Source organism: Panthera pardus, unplaced genomic scaffold (genome assembly GCF_024362965.1).
Source record: "Panthera pardus isolate Hobbes unplaced genomic scaffold, ASM2436296v1 HiC_scaffold_16, whole genome shotgun sequence".
Classification (NCBI taxonomy): Eukaryota; Metazoa; Chordata; class Mammalia; order Carnivora; family Felidae; genus Panthera; species Panthera pardus.
The window spans coordinates 131,048,994-131,074,619 of record NW_026526721.1 but is presented as its reverse complement, the minus strand read 5'-3'; the positions used below and the strand labels follow the sequence as shown (position 1 = coordinate 131,074,619).

The following is a 25,626-nucleotide window of genomic DNA, read 5'->3' as shown; positions in this document are numbered from 1 at the left end:
CCACCCAAATTCAAAGCAATGTGATTCTCAATTAAATTTTTTATTCTCTTTATATAAACTGAGATCAAATTCTGAAAGCAAAAAAAAAAAAAAAGGTGGGGGATTGGGAAGTATCCACTAAAGATATAAAAACCCAGGATTTTCTACTTCTTTAAATTTACCTATTTTTTTTAATTTCACACAAAAGTGATACTTAATTTGCGAGGAGTTCAAATGCAAAGGTGTATGAAAAAGCCCACGAAATAAAGATTTCTTTTCTTGGGCAAATATGTAATGTCACACTGTTATTTTCAGTTCATTGGGAAGGTATTAAAAATACAAATAAAGGAAAGTAGGTTTTATCCAAATGGTTGGCATTAAACAGGTAGTCCATTTCTAAAGTTTGTGCTTTGTTTGTATGTCTCTGGGTTTTTAGGCCCTGAGTATGCAGATGTCGTGTTTCTGGTGGACAGCTCTGATCACCTGGGAACTAAGTCCTTCCCTCTTGTGAGAACATTCATCACCAAGATGATCAGCAGTCTCCCCATCGAGGCCCACAAGTACCGCGTGGCCCTGGCTCAGTACAGCGACCGGCTCCACAGTGAGTTCCAGCTGAGCACCTTCAAGAGCAGGAACCCCATGCTGAACCACCTCAAGAAGAACTTCGCCTTCATCGGCGGCTCCCTGCGGATAGGAAACGCTCTCCGGGAGGCCCACAGGACCTTCTTTTCCGGAGCGGCCGGCGGGAGGGACAAGAAGCAGTTTCCCCCGATTCTGGTGGTCCTGGCTTCAGCGGCGTCCGAGGACGACGACGTGGAAGAGGCCTCCAAGGCCCTGCGGGAAGACGGGGTGAGAATCATCTCCGTGGGGCTGCAGGAAGCTTCTGAGGAGGAGATGAAGGCCATGGCCACGGCTCAGTTTCACTTCATCCTTCGGTCAGTCAGGGACCTGGGCGCGTTTTCCCAAAACATGACGCAGATCATCAAGGAAGCGACCCAGTACAGGGACGGAGCGGCAGATGACATTCTTGTGGAAGGTGGGTTCAGGGCACATGTATAGAATGATGATTAATTTGCTTTTGAAAAATCAGCATGGGGAGAGGATTGAAACTGTGAGCATCCCTTTCCTCAAAAGTTGGGCTGCATTTTCAGATGTTAAATATTCACGTGTTCAAGAGGACCCAAGGATTGTGACCATTATAAATCCAGTGAACCTCACAAAGCTTGGTTTTTACATGTTTCACTTATGTTGCATGTCATCGACACATCTTAAAATCCAGGGACACCTCCCTACCACCCAGCCTATCTCTGAGCTATCAGTCTCCTTGGGCTTTAGTTGCTATGTAGTTTTATTTACTGGTTCCTTTAAAGGGCGGATTTGTTCCTAAAGAAATCCTTGCCTCCTCAAACCACATAATGTAATCACAGAATGATAGCACTAGAAACAGCTTCAGGAAGGCCAAACCCTTGCTTCTGCAGAAACTCCCAGGCGTTCTTTGAGGTGACATGGCCTGGTCCCAGGCCAGGCTGAACTTTGAAATCGGGTAGATCGGGCCCTTGGGTTCCCAGGCTCAGGTAGCTTCAGCCCACATGGTCTCCCTTCCTGCTGCTCTAGTCCTGATGAGCTTCCTGTGTTCTGCTCTGCCTCTAACCTGCTGCCCTGTGTCCCAGTCTGTCCTCTTGTACTGTTAACAAGAGTGGCCAGGAGTTTACGAACATCATCCAAGTGAAGGGCAGGGGAGAACCAGGAAAAAACAATTTGCTCCAAGTGTACAAGTCTTACTAAGTAACATAGGAAATTCATATTACTGCTGCTTAAATCTGCTTGAACTAGACAATATAATTGTCTATTGATAATAGAGAATGATTTTCTTGTGGTAATCTATGAAAATGTGAATCCTATTACTAACATCTTTCCCAAATAAAATAGTAGAAAGTGCAATCGCTATTCCATTACCACATCTTAGGAATATTTGGACTCTACCTATTGATTTTAATAATATTTTAATATGATCGCAGTAGCAGCTATTCACCGAGTGGCTTTTATGCACCAGCTCCCATAACGAAGCACAGTATCACATTTAATCCCCATAGCAATTTCATGAGATAAATGTTATTTTCACAGATAAGGAAATCAAAGCTGGGAGTTGAGCTAAGATCCAGTATTTGAATCTAGGACCTTCTGATCTCAGCTTCATAATCATTTTGTATACAGCCTTCTTTCTTTAAGTGTATAACCAAGCTCTGGTAGATGTTCTCCACGCCTTCTAATACTGAGCAAAGATGCCCTACCTCTAGCTAAACTTGTGCTTCTTCATTCCTTGTCCATACAGTTTGCCAAGGCCCATCTGTGGCTGATGTGGTGTTCCTGTTGGATGTGTCCATCAATGGCAGCCAGGACAACTTTGACTATCTTAAGGAATTCCTGGAAGAAAGCATATCTGCTCTTGACATAAAGGAGAACTGCATGAGGGTTGGCCTTGTGGCCTACAGCAATGAGACGAAGGTGATAAATTCCCTCAGCAGGGGTGTAAATAAGTCGGAGGTTCTCCAGAATATACAGACCCTCTCTCCCCAGGCTGGGAAGGCCTACACAGGAGCTGCCATCAGAAAGATCAGGAAGGAAGTGTTCAGTGCACGCAATGGCAGTCGGAAGAATCAGGGGGTGCCCCAGATTGCCGTGCTGGTGACCCACAGACCATCAGAGGATAACGTGACCAAGGCGGCCGTTAACCTCCGGCGCGAGGGCGTGACCATCTTCACCATGGGCATAGAGGGGGCCAGCGACAGCCAGCTGGAGAAGATCGCCTCTCACCCCGCTGAGCAGCATGTGTCCAAACTGAAAACCTTCTCTGACCTGGCTGCTCACAACCAGACATTTCTGAAGAAGCTGCGGAACCAGATAACGCACACGGTCTCTGTCTTCTCAGAACGGACTGAAACGCTCAAATCTGGTAAAGTCCTTAGCTGAGAGAGGGATTAATCGGATCCTTCTCTTTTTCTCCTCTCAGGTTATTCTACATAGAGAAGGGACTGGCAGGGCATGCTGTGGGTAGGGAGGATAAGTTCCTGATTTCTTACCTTTGTTTGATGGTTCGAAGTGTAAACTGGGGGGAGAATGAAAGCCATTGTAGTGCTGGAATGGGGAGGAGGGATTTCCTGTCCAGGATTCTTCATGACTTAAAAACAGCCTAGAACACCATCCTTTGCTGTTTCTCTGCCTTTACTTTTCTCTTTTTCCCCTTTGCCTTTCTTTCCTTTATTTCTTTATTCTTAATGTTAATTCATTTATTTTGAGAGGAGGGGAGGGATGGAGAGAGAATCCCAGGCAGGCTCAGCGCTGTCAGCACAGAGCCAAATATGGGGCTTGAACTCACGAACTATGAGATCATGACCCGAGCCGAAATCAAGAGTCAGACACTTAACCGACTAAGCCACCCGGGCACTACTATTTCTTTTTTCTTTCTGTATTTTTCTCTCCTTTTCTTCCATCATCCTCAAATTCCAACTTAGAGAAGAAACAGGAAGCATGACTTGGTTGGAGGACAGAGTGATTTGTTGTGAAGTATTGTTGTAGTATCTGTGAGTTTAGAGAGAAAGACAGCAGTGTATTTTAAATATTTTGCATGTACACGTGCATACTATATAAACTATGTATAGATATACATGCGCATATATATGTATACATTCTTCCACAAACATTGCTGGCATGTTTACTGTAAAAGCGTAGTTGTCCTACACAAATAAGACCACTGACGATACCCCTAGTTTTGTTAATTGGCTAGGAGTAGATGAGAGTAAATAGTTTGTTCAGGTTTTCAAGAAAGAGAGCTCCTCTGTCCACAATGTCCAGTTAAATACCTTCTCCATTTCCCAACATACCACTTGCCTCTTTGCTAAGCAGTTATTCACTATTGAGGGAAGTGACTTGTAAAAATCATCTTCGTGTCTTCTTATCTTTTATTATATCCAGATTTGCTTTGATTCATGGCAGAGAACTATCCAAATTGTCTTAAACTGTCAGAAGCAATTCATTTGGGCCCGGTGATGTTAAATTCTTCCTATGTTAAGCTAGTAGAGTGTCTTTTATGCCTAGAAGCTGTTTTCCATTTTTCTGTCTCAAGACGCTTGTATTGTTCTACTCCCCATCTATTTTCATTCCTTCTTCACACTTGCCTCAGTGCCACAGCCAACCTTTCTGGTTCCATTTTAGGTTGTGTGGACACTGAAGAAGCAGACATTTATCTGCTCATTGATGGCTCTGGAAGCACCCAGGCCACTGACTTCCATGAAATGAAGACCTTCCTGTCAGAGGTCGTAGGGATGTTCAACATCGCTCCCCAAAAAGTGCGGGTTGGGGCGGTTCAGTATGCTGACAACTGGGACTTGGAATTTGAGATCAATAAATACACTAACAAGCATGACTTGGGAAAGGCCATTGAGAACATCCGGCAGATGGGTGGGAATACAAACACGGGTGCAGCCCTGAATTTCACGCTAGGGCTTTTGCAAAAAGCAAAGAAGCAGCGAGGAAACAGAGTGCCGTGTCATCTTGTTGTCCTGACGAATGGCATGTCCAAGGATAGCATCTTGGAGCCTGCAAACAGACTGAGAGAAGAGCTCATTCGTGTTTATGCCATTGGGGTCAAGGAGGCCAACCAAACACAGCTGCGAGAAATTGCAGGCGAGGAAAAGAGGGTATACTACGTGCATGACTTCGACGCTTTGAAAGACATAAGAAACCAAGTTGTTCAGGAAATCTGTGCTGAAGAAGGTAGGAGACATGGTGACTTTACCTTTTGACTTCAGCTCATAAATAACTATCCTGCAATATTCGACATCACAGGTTTAGAGAAACAACATAAATTTCCAAGTCAATGTTTGTTGACTTGAGTAGCTATGTTTGTTCTCCAGAGCAGAACTAGGAGCCCATTATGGTGTTCTAATTAATATCGGGAGCGTAAGAAAGGTATTTGGAGGAGTTCTCCCTAATAAATATTCATTAGCCTCTTCCCACAGATCCCTGCTAGGTTAGACCTATAATTAGACACTGCAAATGATACCTGATTTTAAGTACCTCAGATGTATTTAAATTGCTTTTTAATAAAACTTCTATGAAACCTTTTAGAACTATGTCAGTAGTCTTCAACCGAGGGTGACTTTTGCCTCCTTGGGGGATACCTGCAATGTCTAGAGTAACTTTTGTTTGTCGTAACTGGAGGAGTGCTCCTGGCATCTAACAGGTAGAGGTCGGGGTACTGCTAAATGTCCTACGGTGTCCTATGATGCATGGACTGCCCTCCATGATAAAAATTATCATAGTGCTAAGGTTAAGATACTGTGAATTACAAATTAAAGATATAAATAACAAATAGAATAGCCTCACTTTTATGGCCTTCAGTGCTTTATTTACCTGTTAGCCATCCTCACCAAACTCACACTTAACTTCAGTATAGAATTATTTGTGTTTTGGATTATTTGTGTTTGCCCTTAATCCTTTCACCTGAAGCCCACTTGAATAAACACCTTGTTTTCTTCCATGCAGCCTGCAAAGAGATGAAAGCAGACATCATGTTTCTGGTGGACAGTTCTGGCAGTATAGGACTTGAAAACTTCAGCAAAATGAAAACATTTATGAAAAACCTGGTGAGCAAATCTCAGATTGGGGCAGATCGGGTGCAGATCGGCGTAGTGCAGTTCAGCGACATCAATAAGGAGGAATTTCCGCTCGATAGATACATGTCCCAACATGAAATTTCAGATGCAATAGACCGGATGGCTCACATTGGAGAAACCACCTTGACGGGTGGTGCCCTGACCTTTATGTCTCAGTACTTCAGCCCTGCCAAGGGGGCCCGGCCCAATGTCAGGAGGTTTCTCATCCTCATCACTGATGGTGAAGCTCAGGACATAGTCAAGGAGCCAGCAGTAGCTCTTCGACAAGAAGGCATAATAATCTACTCGGTGGGGGTGTTTGGCTCCAATGTCACCCAGCTTGAGGAGATCAGCGGGAGGCCAGAGATGGTGTTTTATGTTGAGAATTTTGATATTCTGCAGCACATTGAAGATGATCTTGTTTTTGGAATATGCAGCCCCCGTGAAGGTAGGTGTGAGCACATGCACTAGTGGCATTTTCCAAAATACGTCTGTGTTAGCCATTGTTGCTTGAATTAAATAAACTACTATTTGAACCTTGTAAACTTTGCTTAATTGGAATGTTCATCCCCGTGACTTTTTACCTACGTATAAAATGCACCTTTCCTCATCAGAACTGTTGAATGAATACAGAATAATTTTGGTCCACCTGGATTGTTCCCCATTTGTAGACAAAGAGCACTAGGACAGTGTCTTAGGCCTGGTTCCCCGGAAACAGAAGCTAAGTCAGAGGCTCTTGGGGAAGTGATTTTATTGAAGGCCTTTTCAGAAAGGGGGTAAGGGAAGTAGGACAGGGCAGGGGTGGGAGCTGAGCGAGGAGGCAGTCTCAGCTATAGTACAGCTTCAGCCTGACCCCATGGGGAACCCTGGAGCCTGAGTTATACCAGAGTCTGTTCCACCTGGAGGCAAGCAGCCAGCCTCATATAACCGGTGTCCTTGGGCTATGTTTGAGGCAAGCAGTACTGGAGCATAACCTCCTGGGCGAGGTGACTGCCCTTTGACCTAATACCCAATGTATGTTTATTTGTTTTACAATTTTTAAAAGCCAGTACTTCTGTAAAGTGAGATAACATTTGTAAAAACAGTTTGATATTAAATCCTATCAAGGAGGAGTATCCTATGGGAACGTGAGCAACGGATGCCTTGAAGGAGGTAAATAGTAGAGTCCCCATCCTCTGCCCGTGAAACTGCAGAGTAATGCAGGTGATGAAACAAGTCGAGCAAATAGAAGGGACTGATTGACATTGTGATCCCTGGGCCTTGATGCCTGAGGTGTTCTGAAAAATCTCTACGAAGAAGATGGGTCTTAACAGAGTTTTGAGGAAAGAGAGGAACGTTGTTGGTCAAATAACAGATCTGTCCACCTCCCACTGGAAGGTTTGGTGATTGTGGTATGTGCTTTGTAGAAAATAAACCTGGATTGTATTTCTCGATAATTCCATCCAGAACAAATCTGAATCTTCAAAGGGTACCAACACTGAGCAATCTATACTCTAGTCCCTTGGGTAATGCAGGCGGGCTCCCCAGGGCAGCCAAAGGCCAGAGAGACGTAGTTTCTTCTTTTGTGGAACCAGCCTTTCCTGAGAGCTTGGTTTATGACTATGTACACGTGGCCTCTAGTCAGTGAGATAAGCACATTGATTGGCTCTGAGACTTTCAACAGAGTTTCAATAGCAAGCAAGTGGCTTGCAGAGGAAGAAAATGGGGTGAGCTTCTAGGGAGGGGGCCTATTTTGACCCCAGTCTGTTTCTCCAGAGTGGGTGAGTTAACATCTGGAACATACCTTTCTAATGCCTGTGGAGAGATTGTGCTGCAGAAAGACTTAATCATCAGCCATCTTAGGATTCGACTTCTCCAGCATGAATGAGTTGTAGTTTGGAACTCTGTGCCTTTAAATAGAATGTGTTGCACACACAAGGATTAGGTAATTAACTGGGTCTTACCAGCTTCACTGTTCCATGCCATTGACCCACAGTTTGAAAAGTTAATAGGAGCATCATGCCAGGACCACTTAGTTAGGCCAAGTGTGAGATGGGCTTATTTCTATGATGAGGCCCAATAATGACAATAGATAATGTTTCAAGGAAGTTAAAAAGAAAGAAAATGTAACCCTGAAGAATCAGCTGTCATATAACTGAAAAAATATACAGTGTTTCCAAATTCATTTTCATGTGGTCATTTCCCCAAGGTTTATTTTAAGAAAAAAATCGCATCCCTGTGGCTTAAAAAAAAAAAAAAAAGACAAATTTGTATAAATGAAAGCACATGTTGAAGAAACTATTTATACAGGAAAATGTCTACAGAATTTATGTTTCCTTTTTAGTTTAAAGCATTTGAAGTGTTTATTCCTCCGATCCTGTGACTGTTGGCCCCCTCTGTGGGCCCTACAGTAGGCTTCATATCTACCTTGTCCTAAAAGCTTGCCTAAGTATTTCTACATACTAGCAGCACAAATGTACGTGTATTGTGTCTGTTACCCAAGGAATGGACATCCTAATGTACAACTTGATCCCATGGAGAGGAGACCCTGGCAATTAAAACACAGGTGTGGGGAGAGGAGTGTCCAAAGTTAATTTCATGTGGTTTTCCTTTCTCTTTCTCTTCTAGAATGCAAGCGAATTGAAGTTCTGGATGTTGTGTTTGTAATTGATAGCTCTGGAAGCATTGACTATGACGAATATAATATCATGAAAGACTTTATGATTGACTTGGTGAAAAAAGCTGACGTTGGCAAAAATCAGGTCCGGTTTGGGGCTCTGAAGTATGCTGATGACCCAGAGGTACTGTTTTATCTGGATAACCTCAGCACAAAATGGGAGGTGATTTCGGTGCTCCAGAATGACCAGCCCATGGGGGGCAATACTTACACCGCTGAGGCACTAGGCTTTTCAGACCACATGTTCACTGAAGCCCGGGGCAGCCGTCTGCACAAAGGGGTCCCCCAAGTCCTCATTGTGATCACCGATGGGGAATCCCACGATGCAGATAAGCTCAATGCCACAGCCAAGGCCTTGAGGGACAAAGGCATTCTTGTTCTGGCTGTGGGGATCGCTGGTGCCAATCCTGTAGAACTGCTAGCTATGGCAGGATCAAGTGACAAGTACTTCTTCGTGGAGACTTTTGGAGGCCTGAAGGGGATATTTTCAGATGTGTCAGCCAGTGTATGTAACACTTCGAAAGTAGGTAAGATTTGTCAATTACATTTTTTCTTAATTATCAGCTGAGATCTAAGTGAGGGAGAAACCAAAGCAATAGCCTTCAGGAGCAAGTTCTCTAGAGAGGAGAGAAGGAGCACCAATTGTCCTAGAACTCCGCATGTTATAGACTCTCAGGGCTGGAAGGATCTCAAAGGCATTTCATTTGGCCTCCTCCCCGTGGAGGAAATCTTCTACAGCATTCCTACTCCCTGCTTAAACCCGTCTAATGATGGAGAATTCACCATGTTTGAACAGGCTTTGTTGATCAGAACACAAAGTTGGTGACACATCCTTCCTACCCACTCCTACCTCCACGTCTTCTTCCTCCTTTTCACGTAAGAAATCAATTCCATCCCTTCCTCAGAGCCAGCAGGTCTTGCCTGAAATCTTCTCTCTGGCAGTCTGGAAGTCTCCAGTCCCTTCACCTTATTTCTGTTATGGCAAAAGCTCGTTTAGAACATGGAGCCTGATATTAAATTCCGGACCCCAGTGTTTCCAGAGCAGAGAACGGGGATTTTGTTTGCCATGTGTTTCTAGTTCTGTGGCTAGAGATTACACTGCCACATTTATGTATGTATAAACTCATTCATTCAGTTGCCATTCTACCCCTTTGTTTTAAAGGGACACTGTGGTCTATTAAAATTCCTTAGTATTTTTATTAAGGTGTGTTTTACAAAAAATACTGTCATTAGATGAATTGCTACTGATCCAGGATTCCAACATCTTGGGTGCAGTTCCTTTTCTGGTTTTCCTATGCCTTGCCTCCTTAGAAGGCAGCTACTACCTTTTTCTTTCATGAAACTAACAAAATCTGTCTCAGTCTTACTGAAAACTGGTACAACTCTTAGCTTCTGTTAGCCAATGACTAAAATTTGATCTGTCCTTTTAAGGCCACTGCAGAAGTTGACATTGAAATTTTGTATTGACAGTTCTCCCTTAGGTGTTAAAAAAAAATATATATATGTTTAATTTCCTTTATATGAAACCAAAACAAAGGAATTAATGAGTTAACCAATTCCTAAAGTTAACTGATTCTGATTGCCTTATTTCTCTTTATCTCTTTCTTGCTTATCTTGACTGCTGGAATCTCAGACACCTTTCATCTTAGGCTAACATGAGAATTAATTAAGTCAGTGGTGAGTTCTCTGGGGGAATTCAAGGAAATGATAATATTTACCAGAAGGCTAAGGAATACACATGAGCCTGTGCCAAGCATAACTCATTCGTTGGCAGTGGTCTTTCATATTCTTTTTGTTTTGTATTTGTTGTATTAACACAAAGGAAGCATCTCTAAACTGTGTTGCATTGTTCAAAAATGTTTTTCCTCAAGTAGATGCTCTTGCCTATATGGACCAGAAAAGGGGCTGAAAAAGAAGAATACAGACAAGATATAGACTGGAAGGCATGATTTTAAAACCTCAGTTTGCCCTAGTAATAACCAGAAAAGTATTGTTTGAGTCTCTAAATGGATGTGTACTATTTTGTTTTTTCTTGCTGTGCTACCACTATCAGTGGGTTTTCTGGAAGGGTTAAGGCTAGATTGCAAGTAAAAATGAATTTTCTGTGCCCCCCCCCTCTCCATTCTCTGGCATCTCTGAAAAGAAAATGGCGTTAAGACCAAATGGAATACCCAAGAAAGGCATAAAAGGATGAACTGAGTGTTTTTATTTTCTCTCAATTAATGTGACCACCAATTGGCATATGATAAGATAAGAAACCATCTTCGGAAATATCATTTCTATATAGCAATGAACACGTAACCTTGCCAGGTTCAAGAAAAAAATAACAGCCTGATTTTTGTTGTTGTTACTTCCTTTCCTCTTCTTTGTAGATTGTGAAATTGAAAAAGTAGATCTTGTTTTCCTCATGGATGGCTCAAATAGCATTCACCCAGATGACTTCAGGAAGATGAAGGAATTCTTGGCATCTGTTGTTCAAGACTTTGATGTCAGTGTCAACAGAGTACGCATAGGAGCTGCCCAGTTTAGCCATACCTATCGGCCGGAATTTCCACTAGGAACTTTCATAGGCAAAACCGAGATATCGCTTAAGATTGAAAACATCCAACAGATCTTTGGATACACACACATCGGTGCCGCACTCCGGCAGGTGGGGCATTACTTCCGGCCAGACATGGGCAGCCGGATAAATGCAGGTACCCCACAAGTGTTGCTGGTCCTCACAGATGGCCAGTCCCAAGATGAGGTGGCTCAGGCCGCTGAAGACCTGCGACACAAAGGTATTGACATTTACTCTGTGGGCATTGGGGATGTGGATGACCAACAGCTCATTCAGATCACTGGGACTGCAGATAAAAAACTGACGGTTCATAACTTTGACGAACTGACAAAGGTCAAGAAAAGGATAGTTCGCAACATCTGTACCTCGGGGGGTGAGAGCAGTAAGTATTTACTGTGTGCTTCATATTTCTTCCTTCCCTGTCTTTGCTGACATTTTCCTCAAGCTCTGTTTACATCCCCTGGGGCTGGTAGGAGAATTCAGATTTGTGCCTCTGGATTTCAGATTGAACTTTTCACAGTCATCGTGAATTTTTTTTTTGTGACTCGTGGACTGCAAAACAGGACATATGAGAGCCTTTGTCTTTTTTTTTTTTTTTCTCTCCCATATCCTGCGAGTGCATGCCTTTGTGAATGAGAATGCAGTCGCTTCAGAAGGTGTGAGGGAAAGGCCATTGTTTATAGTCTCATTGGTTTCAGAGGTTGGAGACGGTCTCAAAGAAGTAAACTATTCTACGGGTTTTCGTGGCCTGGCAATAGGGCCTTCAGGCTGCCAGGTGCTGTGGTACAGGTATATAGAGAATGAACAGCCTTGAAGATTTATATCTTTATTATGAAACGTTTTACTGCAGAAGTTAGTAAATATCTTCTTAAAAATTAGTCCGTTTTGACATTTTCCCAACAGATGGAAAAAAAGGTCTTGAAAGAGGGATGATTTTTTTCTATCTTTATAGAAGTGCCCAATGGGTTGGCTGTGATTCTGTGTAACTACCTATGGTAAACATAAACTCTAGATTTTCACCAAGAAGAGGAAAGCTATATGGTTGCTAAGAGACAGCTCTGGAGACAGTCACCCTGGCTACAAATCCTTGCTCAAATGGCCATTTTTTTTCTTGGACAGGTTGCTTAACTTTTCTAAGTTCAATTTTCTCATCTGTAGAATGTGAACGATAGCAGCACCTAGTTCAAAAGATCATTGTCAAGATTAAATGAGAAAATGCGCATTTAAACTTTATAATTACGTCCCAGGTGTCATGCTTATTCAGAGTAAAGTCACTTCATTTTTGTCTACCACTGATCCATTAAATTTATTCATGGGGGCCAGCTCTTTCCTTGCCCCTAGTCACTTTCAGGAAATACGTGAACCTTTTCTCAGTGATTAATATGTCCATCAAAAGGTAACCACTAAAACTAAAAACTTGATTTAAGGTTACTCCACTTTCCCAGCCTCCCATAGGCTGCTCTCCCACCACAACAGAGGAGGCCACGCATGGCAATTTACCTACTGTCCCCCACCTATTACTTCTACCCACCTCTTCCAGACCCTGTTCTCTTGTTGCTAGCCATGGTTTCTGGCCTCTCCAGAATGGGTTAGGGAAGGAAGAAGAGCTAAAGAAATACAGAAAAGTTCTTGCTTGATGATGCTTGCCAAGAATTGGTTTTCTGTGACCATGTAAATCTGGGTCCTTCAAAGGACCATTCATGGGTCCTTCAAAGACTTCCCTTCTTGACCTCCACCCTCTCTCCCCCCATCAAAGCACATTTGTCAGGGGATCTCTCAACCATAGTTCCCTTGAAAAAGGTAAGCATGTCTCAATTCCAGAGTTGCCTTATGCCTTCCTCAGCCTCTGGGCATCTAGTGATCCCTCCAGCTTTATTCTGTCCTCTCTTTGGCCTTCCAGTTAGCCTTCTTGGACAGGACATCAGAGGGGTCCACAACAACTCCTCACATATGGCCATGTCTGCTCCATGGGAAACAATAACATATCCGTTGCCCCAGTAAACACTGGAAGTTAAGGTCCCTCAGTGTGGTCACCCCTCCTTTGCAGAGACATCAGTGTGCCATCCTGTGACTCATTATTTAGAATTTCTAGGTTTGTCTCATCTCTGAGCTCTCTCTTAAAGTTCCTCTTACCTGGCTTAAAGAGGAAGTTACTTCCTTTCCTTCTATGTATGTGTACGTGTACATGTAGTGAGAGACCTCACAGCGTATCAACAGTTCTCTCCCCCAAAATGTTCTCCTAAGCTCTAAGCTCAAACCTTTTATAAGACCCAGTGTGTAGGCTAAAGGTTAAGAGTCGCATAATTGATTAGGGGCTACTGTCTTCATAAATTCTGCTGCATGATATCCCCGTACTTTGGAATGTCTGGTGACCTCAGCCAGACCTTCCACATTAATTTCCTGTTTGACATGAAATACCCATTTGCAATTATTAGGCAGAAAATTATCTTGGAACCATCTAGTCTCTACTTGAGAAAGTGAAAGAAAACCACGTTGAAAGTCAAAACCAGGAGTATACACTCCCAAGTAGTCACTAAATTATCTTTAAAGGAAATAGTCATGAATGTAAAAATAAATAAAAGTACTCTATATGAAGATAAACTTAAAGTCATTACTGCAGCAAGCAAGAATGTGAAACCTTTGTAGCCAAGCTGCAGGCCAAGGACTGGTGAGCCTGGGATGAACACTGATAAAACCCCAAAAGCATGTGAAAATATACTAGAGGATACCAGCTCTTCTTAAACTATAAACCCCGAGTCGAGGAGATCAGATAATAGTTTGGTATGACTCAAAGCAAATCAGGCTTAGAGCCTAAACACCTAGCTTTGCTTCTTATTTAAAATACGCATAATTGAGCTCATACCATTTTCTAGCTTTTAATATACACTCTTTTCTAATAATAAACATAACGATTTTCTTTAAAAAAAAATTTAAAAAAAATAAAATACGCATAACTTTGGAGAAGTCCCGATCCTTTTTTCTCTCATTTGTGAAGTTAAATCCTCTTTCTCTGATTGTATATACGATTCAGTGTGTGTGAAAGGACAGGCAGCTGCATAGAGATATGAGAGAAGTGACTAAGAATCAGCGTTGCCTTTTTTGTTTGTTTGTTTTTAATGTTTGTTTATTCTTGAGAGAGAGACAGAGAGACAGAGACAGAGACAGAGAGACAGAGAACAAGCAGGGGAGGGGCAGAGAGAGAGGGAGGCACAGAATCCAAAGCAGGCTCCAGGCTCTGAGCCAACACAAAGCCCGATACGGGGCTCAAACCCACAAATCGCGAGATCATGGCATGAGCCGAAATCAGCCGCTTAACCGACTGAGCCACCCAGGCACCCCAGGAATCAGTGTTTCTTGAGCATCCATGAAGGATTGAGCATGGCGCTCTAAGCATTTTAAATGCATTATCTGATTAAATTCTCTCAAAACTGAGTAGTTTGTATTTTTCTTCCCATTTATAATGAGGAAACTAGGGTTTAAAGGAATATTGGTAACCTGGCCCAGATCATACAGGAAGTAACAGACAACAGATGTTGAAACCTAGTTCTGTCTGACTCCAACCCTTTTTCTGTTGTCGGTAAATTAAGCTGTCTTCTTGCTATAGTTGTCTAGGTTATCTGATGCTGACATTATACAGGACTGGTGTCTAAGTGTTGTGCTTCGCCAATTAATAGCTGAACTTAAGACAAGGTGTGTGTCCTGAAAGTGTTCCCACAAGCTGCTGCCCCCTAAGGAGACCACTTGCTGTGAAAATATCACTTCTACTTCTAGTAGAAGAACTTGTAACCTGCATAACCTATCAACACTAACCACCCAGGAAGTGGTAAAACAAGATTAAGGTAGTTCAGTGTATGAACCCCAGACAAACCTGGATCTGAATCCCAAGTGTGAGATCCATGGTAATAACTGGGAGAGCCTGGACAAGCTGCTCTAAGTCACAGTAAAAGGAATATTAGAGGAGTTTCAGCATATGCTGTTTCATAAGGATAAGTGAGATCATGAGTGGGAAGTACATGACATATATGCACAGAATATTAGTAACTAGCAGAGAGTATTGCAGAGGGTATCTTGAAATGATCTGATAAATACAAATACATGGAATCATGGGGTCAGTTCACAGAAGTACCATTTACCAAGAGTTCCTTAGTTTGGGAACATTAATATTTTTGCAGTGGTTCAGATTTACATTCAAATTTTATGTCTCAGTATACAACAAATTCCCGTAAGCAACTGAACTCCAAAGTCTGTTTTCTTACCTTTACTCATGCTTATTTTCCCGATTTTTCTTTGAGCCTGCTTATTCTGACCATCGAGAGGAGATGCCAGGCAGTGTTCGGGACATGGAAATGCTCCCTGTTTCATGGAGCTGTGATTAGGGTAGCAAAAGAATCAATGGTACCTCTTATCGTTTGCCTCCTCATGGGTAGATTAATCAAAAAGAGTTAAACAAGAGGTTAGTCTGATTAATATGAGGATTTGATTCAAGGAATGTGAGAAATGTAAGGACAAAAATAGATGATCATTTGCAACTTTCCTTGACCAGAATCTCTTTAGGTTTATGTCTTAATTGCATTCTGTAGAAAATGGAGCTCAAAGCAAAGTTTATATGCTAATACTTGATGTGCTACTACTTTGGGAGTACAGTCCCAGGGAAGCAAGAATGAGTGTAAGGAAGTGATCTAGGAAAGGACAAAAAGTAAATACAAGATGGTATGTTCCTAAGCCTGCTGCAGCTTCTTGAGAAACCATAATTGGTGCATTAGTCATGCAGAATGTCACCAAAGAAGCTGTATGGAACAAACACATAGATGGGCCCATCAGGGGGAATAGAGAAGAGGATCTATCTGCCAGTTTCCCCTCAACTACTGCCTTTCATTGATCAGAGTTACTCTCAAGGAGAGTTAATTCTCCCACACTACTATGTTGTGTTATCCAGTCTTTCAGGGAAACCAGACACAGGACCCACGGTGAATTATATATGTGGCGGTAAGTGGTGGAAGGAGCCAGAGTTCCTGTGAGTTCAGCTGAGGTGGACATGGGAACCAGAGTCATCATGGCCCTCCTGCACTGAGGATGAAGGCCATGCCAAAGACTTGCCCTCGGCCATACACTGTTGGGACACCAGATGATGATGGAAGCTGAGACTATCCATTGGACAAATGTCCAAGTCCTGGATTGGGTAGGGGAGAGGTAGTGAGTCTGAGAAATATATGAACCGGGTCTCTTACACTAACTATTTTCTAGACCATTCTTTTTTCATATAAGATACCCCTTCTTTCAAAGGCCCCGAACAAATTTCTCTCTTATCCCAACCAATAACTGCCAATAGCCCAACTTTCCCCTTTAAAATATTTAGGAATTGTTTTCTAATCTTACTGATATGTCCTACCTTCCTAACAGTATTTATTAATACTAAGAATCTTCCATCAACTCCAATTATGAACTCTCTTTATAAATCAGATAATTAAAATGAGTTTTTAGGTCTGGCAGGAAAACTGTTAAGACTACCTGTTTGGTCCAGTCCCCTCTTTTCTTTTGCATTTTTATTTTGGAATGTATAATCTGATTTTTGGAAACAAGAAAATTAACGTCCAAAAAGGTTAAGAGATTTGCCAGAAGTTATTTAACAGTAACAGAGTTGTGACTAGTCCGTGGCTGAGAGTAACCATTGAGCCTTCTCACTTAACGACCTCCCCCTTCCAGGCTTCCACCCTTGTTTGTGAGGGTGCTCAAAACAAGAGTTTTGCTTCTCCTTGTTATCTTCCTCCACAGCCAGCCCTGTGGACTCCCTTCCTGATTTGCCCTGCGTTTATTGCCGCTTTTCAATATCCCTTCCTCCTATCCTAAATTAACCCTTCCTTATTTCTCTTTTCCAAAACCATTCCTGCCTCTTGTTAGCTCTGAAGGGCTCCTGATTGGAGGGCCAATGTCTCTGTAGACTTGGTAAGGCCCTTCCTTCCATGAGAGCCCACTTGATGAGTAGGGTCTACTCTAATTGTATTCAGACATATAGCTGCCAACTCTATGCTGGTTTCTCAAATTCCATTCCATTGATCACATTATTATGGAATCATTTGTCAATTTGAATTAGTTAAATACAAGGAACTTATTTACTAGAGTGTGTACTTCCAGTAATCTAGGCCAAAAGTGAAAACACTTAATTTTTAGAGGGGACAGTTCCCAGGATCATTCAATGACATTTTGGCATTGCTGCCAATGTTTGTTTTTTCACAAGAAACTGTTTTCCTTGAAGGCTGTGATCTGTTTGGGTTACTGAATGGTTTTCTGTTCAGGGGTTAAAACAGTGTCCATCCAAGAGTGAAACTTGCAATCTCAAGATAGAAATGAAAGGATATCGATTCAACAGGGATTTTGGAAAGGACATATTCTGATGCTTTTGGCTAGTTTCTTTCTCTTTATCTCCTTTTCTAAATATTGCAGAAGAGATTTTCCAATAAGTATATATGGCAAAGTAAGCAATAAAGAAAAACTGAAGAAAACCCACCTTTCAGATTTTTTTGGTAACAGCGGTTTACCTCAAATGTGATGGTGAAAATTGATGACCAAATAAGGCTTTTATTTTTCCCTCACCCAAATCTTTTCTCATTAAACATGAATAAGGGGACAAGGGAGTGGGATAAAAATGAATCAAGTTTACTGACCCTTATTTTAAAACTTGAAAATGACATTTTGATTTCAAATACTTGTAAATGTACAATTGACCAGTGTGTCTAGAGGTAGTGTAGGTGGGCCTTTGTCCACACAACAGATATCTGAAAAACTCCTTATCTGAACAAAGCAAATTAAAAATAAACTTTCCCTCCCACCTATTTTTTGTTTTTGTTTTTGTTTTTTTTTTAACCAAGCAAACTGGTAAAATTTGCTGAATTTGTATCCAGCTGAATTTGCTGAAGTTTTGGAAAGCTGAAGTTCTGGAAAGAAGAATGCATATGTCCTACAACTTTATCCTTCTCTGATTATACTCCCTTTCGGAGGCTTAGTTTAAATTATCAAGTCCCTTCTAGTTTCTCCAATGCTCACATGTCCCTGGCCTTAATAGGGATAAGAGCAAAGCACTCTAAATGGAAAACTCTAAGTATTTCTCGAATCCCGGAATGGCAAAGGTTTCAGCTTCCTGACTGCCTGAGCTCTGAAGGCAACACCGTCTTTGGCATAAACTAAGCAAGATCCCAAAGGATCTCTTGGAGTTTTTCTTTTTTACTTTTTCCTTTCTGAGTGGATGTTAGAAGACAAAAAGAAGATGGGGTGCCTGGGTGGCTCAGTCGGTTGAGCATCCGGTTTCGGCTCAGGTCATGATCTCATGGTTTTTGAGTTCGAGCCCCGTGTCGGGCTCTGTGCTGACAGCTCGGACCCCGGAGCCTGCTTCAGATTCTGTGTCTCCCTCTCTCTCTGCTCCTCCCCTGCTGGTTCTCTGTCTCTCTCTGTCTCTCTCTCTCTCAAAAATAAATAAACATGAAAAAAAATTTTTTAAAGAAGACAAAACGAAGAATCAAAGATTGTTTTTAGAGAAATCATCATAGTCCTCACTTTAGACAAATCATGATTTATTTTTTCTAAATGACTATTCAAATTTTTGTATTTCCCTTCTAGTTAAAATTTGTTGAACGACCTTAATTAGTAAGTAGTTTGATAAGGATTTCCTATTGTAGACTATTACCATTTCCACTATAATTTTAGATATTTAGATGATTTTGCATGGCTTTTTCAGTGGCCACAAATGAAGTCTTTCAGAACTTTGTTACAAAATCCTTTAGATTTTATACCAGTTAAAAAAAATATTCTATCCTTATACAGGTTGTCCAAGAGTGATCCTAAGCCTCTTCCTGTATTCACTCATGCTCTTCCTTGTTTTCCAACTTTATAACTGGAATAGAAATAAGAATTTCAAGTACCTTGATTCAGACACGGCATCCAAGCCAAACAAAGGTATTTGTGGATCTAATAAGATATACTTTTCCCTTGAACCCTAGATTGTTTTGTGGATGTTGTGGTCGGATTTGACATCTCAACTCATGAGAATGGGCAGACTTTGCTCGAAGGTCAGCCTTGGATACAAACCTACCTTCAAGACCTCTTACGTGCCATCAGCTCCCTCAATGGGGTAAGCTGTGAGGTGGGCACAGAGACTCAGGTTAGTGTGGCTTTTCAAGTGACCAATGCCATGGAAAAATATTCCCCCAAGTTTGAGATCTATAGTGAAAACATACTGAACAGCTTGAAGGATATAACAGTTAAAGGACCATCTCTTCTCAACACAAACCTCTTGAATTCTCTGTGGGATGCATTTCAGAATAAATCAGCTGCTCGAGGAAAGGTAACCTGATTTTATTTTATTTGTCAATCTGTGATTTCAATGACATCCTTTTTACTCATTTTTCTCTTTGAATACTTTCCTAGGTGGTTCTCTTATTTTCAGATGGATTGGATGATGACATTGAAAAGCTGGAACAAAAATCTGATGAACTGAGAAAAGAAGGTATTGAGCATAGGGAGAGGTGGGAAAGGAGTGTTTAATGATTTAATAACCTCAGAACTTAATTCTGGCTCTTACATTCTCAAGCACTCAAATAACCCTAAATTTGCCAACCAATACGCATTTGGGAGAACAAATGAGCTCTCAAAACATTTTGGCGTCTACTTTTTCCTTCATACTCTATGCGTGTGAAACAGCACTGAATACAAAGTCATACCCTTTCTCTTGTATCGCTGTGTTTCTTCTTCCTGAGCTTTCCTGGAGAGTGTTCCTGTCTCCCTTGGTGTCTGCAGAAGTGAACAGTGTATTTCTTTTTGACCAAGGAATGGGAGAGTTGGATTATTTTCTTCTGACACTGTTAAAGTTTTCAGAATTGCGTGCGTTGTTGGACAAGTCTACTCGTGTTTTGGAGCTTCCTTATTAGTTCCTTCCTTCAGACCACAGAGGGACCAACCATGGTGCTTATGAGTTTTTCAGGCACTGGCGTTGGGTTTTTCATTTTGGGAACCTGTGCCCAGACTGACTTATTGTCAGTTTTACTAAAGTATGGATCAGTGGAAGAAAAATGCATCCACATGTTTTGGTTTGACTAAGAATAGAAATACTTGCTGTAAGTGGATGCTATTGGTGCCCCACCCAGACCCCCTTTCCAAGCAGATTCCTCCATCTTCAAGCTGCTGGGATTATTGGCTGCTAGAAACTCACAGGCTCTCCTTTGAAGAATTGCTGTTGGCCAGTGGAAGCCACTGGAAGGTTACTCCCTACCCCACCTCTAGGCTGTAGGTAGAGTAAAAAGAGTTGGTCCTTTACCTCAAAATGACACCAGTTCTGTGGTGTAATTTATGTTCTAGAGTTCTCCATGGGATCAGGGTGAAGCTAGTCTTCAGCTGAAACACTTTCGAGCTCCGCTCCTTCCTCTGCCCTGTCTTGCTTTCACCCTGTTCTTCTAAGAGTGCTTCCTCAATAAATTGTATGCATCCAAATCCATATCTCAGGCTCTTCTTCTGGGGAACCTGGCCTAAGACAGCTGCTTAGGCTGCTCCCCAGTTAGCTGCTAGAAGCTGGGTGGACTTTGTCTTTTTCGTTTGGTTCTCTCTCCTCAATCTTAAACAAATTACAAAGTTAACTGAATTTACAGCTGGAAAGTAATTTTTATTTTGCCCTTTATTTGCTAAAGCTGATTTCTTTTTATTCTTTCAAGTCTGGGACTTTTTTTATGATCTGAGGTGGAGATATTAGTGAAGATTGAGCATAAGTCTCTAGAGTGCTTAGTGTGGGTGGCTAGGGATTTTGGGGGTTTTTTTTTGTTTGTTTGTTTTGTTTTTTTCCCAGCGTTTCTTTTATGGGGAAGAGATACATCAAGAGTTTTCTCCATGAAGTTTTCCTTGGAAAATCCAGATTTCTAAGACCAACCTTCTTTCTCCCAACTCCCAAAAAAAAAACTAATAAATGAGCTTCAACTCCAGAAGCTGGATTTTTAATACCCCCCAAATTCAGAATCTTTGAATGGCACTGATAAAGGGATGGTGGCCATAATGCTTTTTTAAAAGTGTTAAATGGCTCTCAATATGGGTAGGGAGTACCTCTAGTTCTGGCTTCCTATATTTAAACATACATGATTTCAGTTGATGTTTGGCCCCATGATCTATTAACCTAGGAAGGCCTCCCTAATTTGAGGCCAGGTATCTATCTGTCTATCTATCTATCAATCTATCTATCTCTCTAAACTGTGCAATTATCGTGATACAAGAAGAGACCAAGAGAAAAGGATCCTCAGTGGTGGCTGTGGCTTTATAACTAGTCCATATGGACTGGAGTTTGAATTTAATTTTTTAAATCTAGTGCTCTAGAGTCTTCCCAGGGATTCTTTTATTCTTTCAGGTTTTATAATCTTTTCTTCCTGAAATTATTTTTATAAATTGTATTTAAGATCACCTGACTTCTTTCTACAAAATTTTTTTTGACGTTTGTTCATTTTTGAGAGCCAGAGACAGAGCGTGAGTTAGGGAGGGGCAGAGGGAGAGAGACACACACAGAGTCCGAAGCAGGCTCCAGGCTCTGAGCTGTCAGCACAGAGCCCGATACGGGGTTTGAACTCATGAACCATGAGATCAGGACCTGAGCTGAAGTTGGACGCTTAACCGACTGAGCCACCCAGGTGCCCCAAGATCATCTGACTTCTTATTAGATGAGTCTGAAAGGAGCAGAATAGGAGTCCTCCATCCTGAGAAAAACAGTTACAAATAATAGTTATTGCATATTTCCTGCAAAACAACAATCCCATGGTTCTCATGACTCTTAAATTTTTATATTTCCTGAAACTTATAAGAAAAATTCCCCCCTCATAAATAGATCCATTAGCATGCCTTCTCTTGATCATTAAACTCTGTTGATGAACTCAGCATTCTTCTGTTTCCCAGCCGGCTTCACCATCCCTTTTCTCCTTGTCATTCTCATTCCTGGAAGAGTGGCTAATGCCTTGTTGCTTTGAGACAAGCCAGAGATGTCAACGCTACAACCAGGGAAGTCCAGGCAAATCAGGACACGTTCGTCACCCTATTCTTTGGTGTTTCTTTCTTCCTTCCATTTCAGCCAGCCACTCTGCTTTCCTCTCCTATAACTTGAACCTCCCCAGTATGTCCCTGAAACTTTGTTCTCTTCATTCTTCTCTTCTTCTCGCTCAGAATAATTCAGAATCATATTACACTTAGAAGGCGTTCTGAACTTTCAGGTCTGTGAACACTTCCTTTTCCTAGTTCATTGGTTTCCACGTCCTATCTAAAGAATTCTTCACCCATCCATAATGAAATGAGAAAACTTAGTCCAATGGAGTCAGGTTTTCATAAAGCTAAGTTTATTCCATTTAGGATTGCTCTTTACTCTGAAGATGTTAGTATGTTTTTGTTACTAAGATATCCTTTGATTGTAGGCTTTGGAATCAGGCTTTCCAGGTAGAAACCTAAAAATACCACTTGAGCCAGTCATTTAACTTCTCCAAGCTTCAGTTCACTTGTCTGTAAAATACAGCTATAATCCTACATACCCATACAGTTGTATTTGTATCTTACAAATAAGATAATGCATGGAAAGCACTTAACCAACTCCCAGCCACATAGTAACTATTAATAAATGAGAGCACAGTAGTTACTCTGGTTACCTCCACCATAAGGATGGCCAGTGTTATTACCATTATCATTTCAAGGTTATATCAATCAATATTTATCATTTCATGTTTGTATTAATTAATACTGTGCTAAGTAAGTCAACCCTCTGTCAGTCCCTGAACATTTTCTTTGAAATATTCTGGTCTATAAAATTCCAAAGCTTATGAGCTACAGCTCTGGATGATTATGTCATTTGTTTCTAATTGCCTGACAAGAGGTCTCTTACTGTCGAACAGTCTCTTACTTATTATAATTCCAACTGGATTATTGATTCCTTATGAGGGCTTTATAGCTGTGCTTCTCAAACTTCAATGTGCATACAAATCATGTGGTGGTTTTATTAAAATACAGATTCGGATTCTATAGGTCTGGGATGGGGCTTGAAATTCTGTATTTCTGATAAGTTCCCAGGTGATGTAAGTCCTGCTGTCAGAGGATCCCCCTTTGAATGGCAAAAATTTAGAACACTTGCTTTTTTGATAGATGAATTCCTGTATATGTTAGTATACTCTCTGGGCCCTTTTTACATCACTATATCTCACTTCAAATCATGAGGGAACTGGAAGTTCTACTGTAATATCCCCTGTCTCCAGTTTAACTAGTTTTAAGAAAATGTAATTCCTGGTGTTCTCTGATGATAATCTTGTCACTTGTCAGTTTTACATTGTGTGGTTGGGGGAAGTTGACAACAAAATGAGTGTTCCTCTTGCAACTGTTTTCCTAAAATAACAATTTAGGTAAGTATGCAAACAGATTAAAATAACCAAACCCACCTCACCTGGAGTAAACTGTGTTGGATAGGCCTGAATGCCCTCATAACTGTTGCTCTGGATGGAGCCAGCGACTCAAGTGACCTGGCTGATCTTCTCTACATTGAATTCGGGAAAGGGTTTGAGTATAGGACCCAGCTCACTATTGGAATGAGGGACCTTGGGAGCCGACTGTCAAAGCAACTGGTATGTTACTTAGAAAAGGCTGGTGAGTTTAAACTTTCTGTCTTGTATATAGATTTAATATTTATGCTTATGAATTTCACTTGGGAATGAAAAAAGCTTTTCTGAAGTAGTGAACAACCTAAATAAGAGGGTGTTTTGAAAAAAAAAATGATAGAGATCTGTCAAAGCAAGTTTAATTAATGTGGTAGGCAAAAAAGAAGGAAGAAACTGAATAGCACCTACAGTCCTGCCCGAATTATAGTCACTGAACATAAGTGCCAGAGGGAATCTGGGGTGAGAGGATGAATCCGCTGCTCCCTCAGCCAGCCAGTGTTCACAGCCCTTGTGGATCCTAAGTGTTCCAGCTTACCACAGTGAGTATAATTCTAGTGTTTGAGATGTGTGTTTTCCCTGCAATGTGGCCTGTAAAGGAGAGTCAATTGCACTTGGAGTTCAACCAAAGAAAGAGCAACCTGCTTCGATGTTGGAGGAAGAACGAGTGATGGGATGATAGACCTCCTATGTTGTCCTGTGTGTATGATCAAAAGCTTTTTCAGTGTCTTCACTGAGATGTTTGCCTTGTGAGCTCTTTTTAGAACCTAGTGCCGATGGGAGATGCATTCCAGTCATGCCCCTTTCAGAAATGTACATGAACTCAGTAGAAGGAAGGGTTACTGAGTTACATGGCACTGCTTTCCCCTTAATGACGGCCTAATAATTTGTGATTCACTGATGATTTATAAAATCTATAGTCACATCAAGACCCTTTCCAATAACATGCTAGCTCCTGCTGTTTCTCACCTATAGAATTTGCATACAAATAGATGTTTAAACACAATTTGTTCAGTGCAGAAATTATGTAAAAATAATCACTTCAGGAATATAGAGGGGCACCTGGGTGGCTCAGGTTGGTTGAGCATCTGACTCCTGATTTCAACTCAAGTCATGATCCCAGGGTCATGGGATTGGCCCCACCTTGGGTTCCACAATTAAGTGTGGAGCCTGCTTGGGATTCTTTCTCTGTCTCTCTCTGCCCCCTCCCCAGCTGGTGCTCTGTACTGACAGTGTGCACCCCGACACGGGGCTTGGTCCCGCGACCATGAGATAATGACCTGAGCCAAAATCAAGAGCCGGCACTTAATCAGATGAGCCACGCAGGCCCCTGTGGAGAAATTTTTTCTAATGGCTGAAAAGGAACATTATATAATAATACAGAAGCACAATTGCTAAATGGTTATAACAAAACATTTTCATTGTTCATCACACTAGAATTTTGATGGGAAACTTCTCAACACAAAGATTGATTCTACCCTACTAAGGCCAAGCATGGTGTTTATTGAGAACTGAATTTTCCTAAAAATTAAATCTTATGGGTTAATTATAAAAATCCAGTGGAATCTGTCAGTTTTTCAAAGGACAACAATGTTCAGGATAAAATTCACTGACATTTTTCAATCTATAATATGGTTTTTCCGCCTGGGTGTAAAGAGGAATCTTCTCCCCATGCCCCCACCCTCAGCAAGTGTTTTGGAAATGTTGAGTGTGTAATTGGTGTGTTAGAAATCCTGTTACAAACTTTTCTGGAAGTGTTTACCACTGGACTCCATTGCAAGCCATATGACATCGGACACTATCTAAATCCTCAAGCATACAAAGATTTCACAAAAGGGGAAAAGGAGCAAACAGCATTCATTATATCGAACAAAATATTGGGGGCAAAATTATATAAGGTAATCAACAACATCATGGTCAATGCTGGGATGGGGTGGAAATAGGAAATGAGTATGCAAGGAGTTGGCCGTGGCTAAACTAAGCATTTCGAGAGCACAAAAGGATTTGATTTGATTCTGAAGTCCTCATGTGGTGGAGAATGCAGACCACAGAAGGAAGGATAGCAGCTAAAGAATGTCGCAGGCACTCTGTGGAGCACGGTCACTTTAATGGCAAACGGGCTTCTGAAACGGTGGTAAAAGTCTGAATGACGCGACTAAGCTTGTATGTGTGATTGGGAAGCAGTGCCATCACATGTAATGTACTTCCCACCCTCCGCCAAGGTCAATGTTGCTGAGAGGACATGCTGCTGTTTATTCTGCAAGTGCATTGGAGGGGATGGCACAATGGGAGATCCTGGACCACCGGGCAAAAAGGTGATTTTAATTAAGATTTATGGTGCACTGTATTTGA

General features: G+C 41.5%; 1 protein-coding gene across 1 annotated transcript in view; it reads left to right on the top strand.

The window, feature by feature from the left end:
- Positions 1–25,626, top strand: part of COL6A6 (collagen type VI alpha 6 chain) — a 164,975-nt gene that overhangs the window by 47,177 nt on the left and 92,172 nt on the right. The window contains exons 3-12 of the mRNA XM_053903817.1: positions 416–1,015; positions 2,312–2,932; positions 4,192–4,752; positions 5,524–6,081; positions 8,241–8,816; positions 10,662–11,231; positions 18,841–19,184; positions 19,268–19,346; positions 23,309–23,463; positions 25,497–25,589. Coding sequence (XP_053759792.1) covers positions 416–1,015; positions 2,312–2,932; positions 4,192–4,752; positions 5,524–6,081; positions 8,241–8,816; positions 10,662–11,231; positions 18,841–19,184; positions 19,268–19,346; positions 23,309–23,463; positions 25,497–25,589 — 4,157 coding nt within the window. The remainder of the gene's footprint in view (positions 1–415; positions 1,016–2,311; positions 2,933–4,191; positions 4,753–5,523; positions 6,082–8,240; positions 8,817–10,661; positions 11,232–18,840; positions 19,185–19,267; positions 19,347–23,308; positions 23,464–25,496; positions 25,590–25,626) is intronic.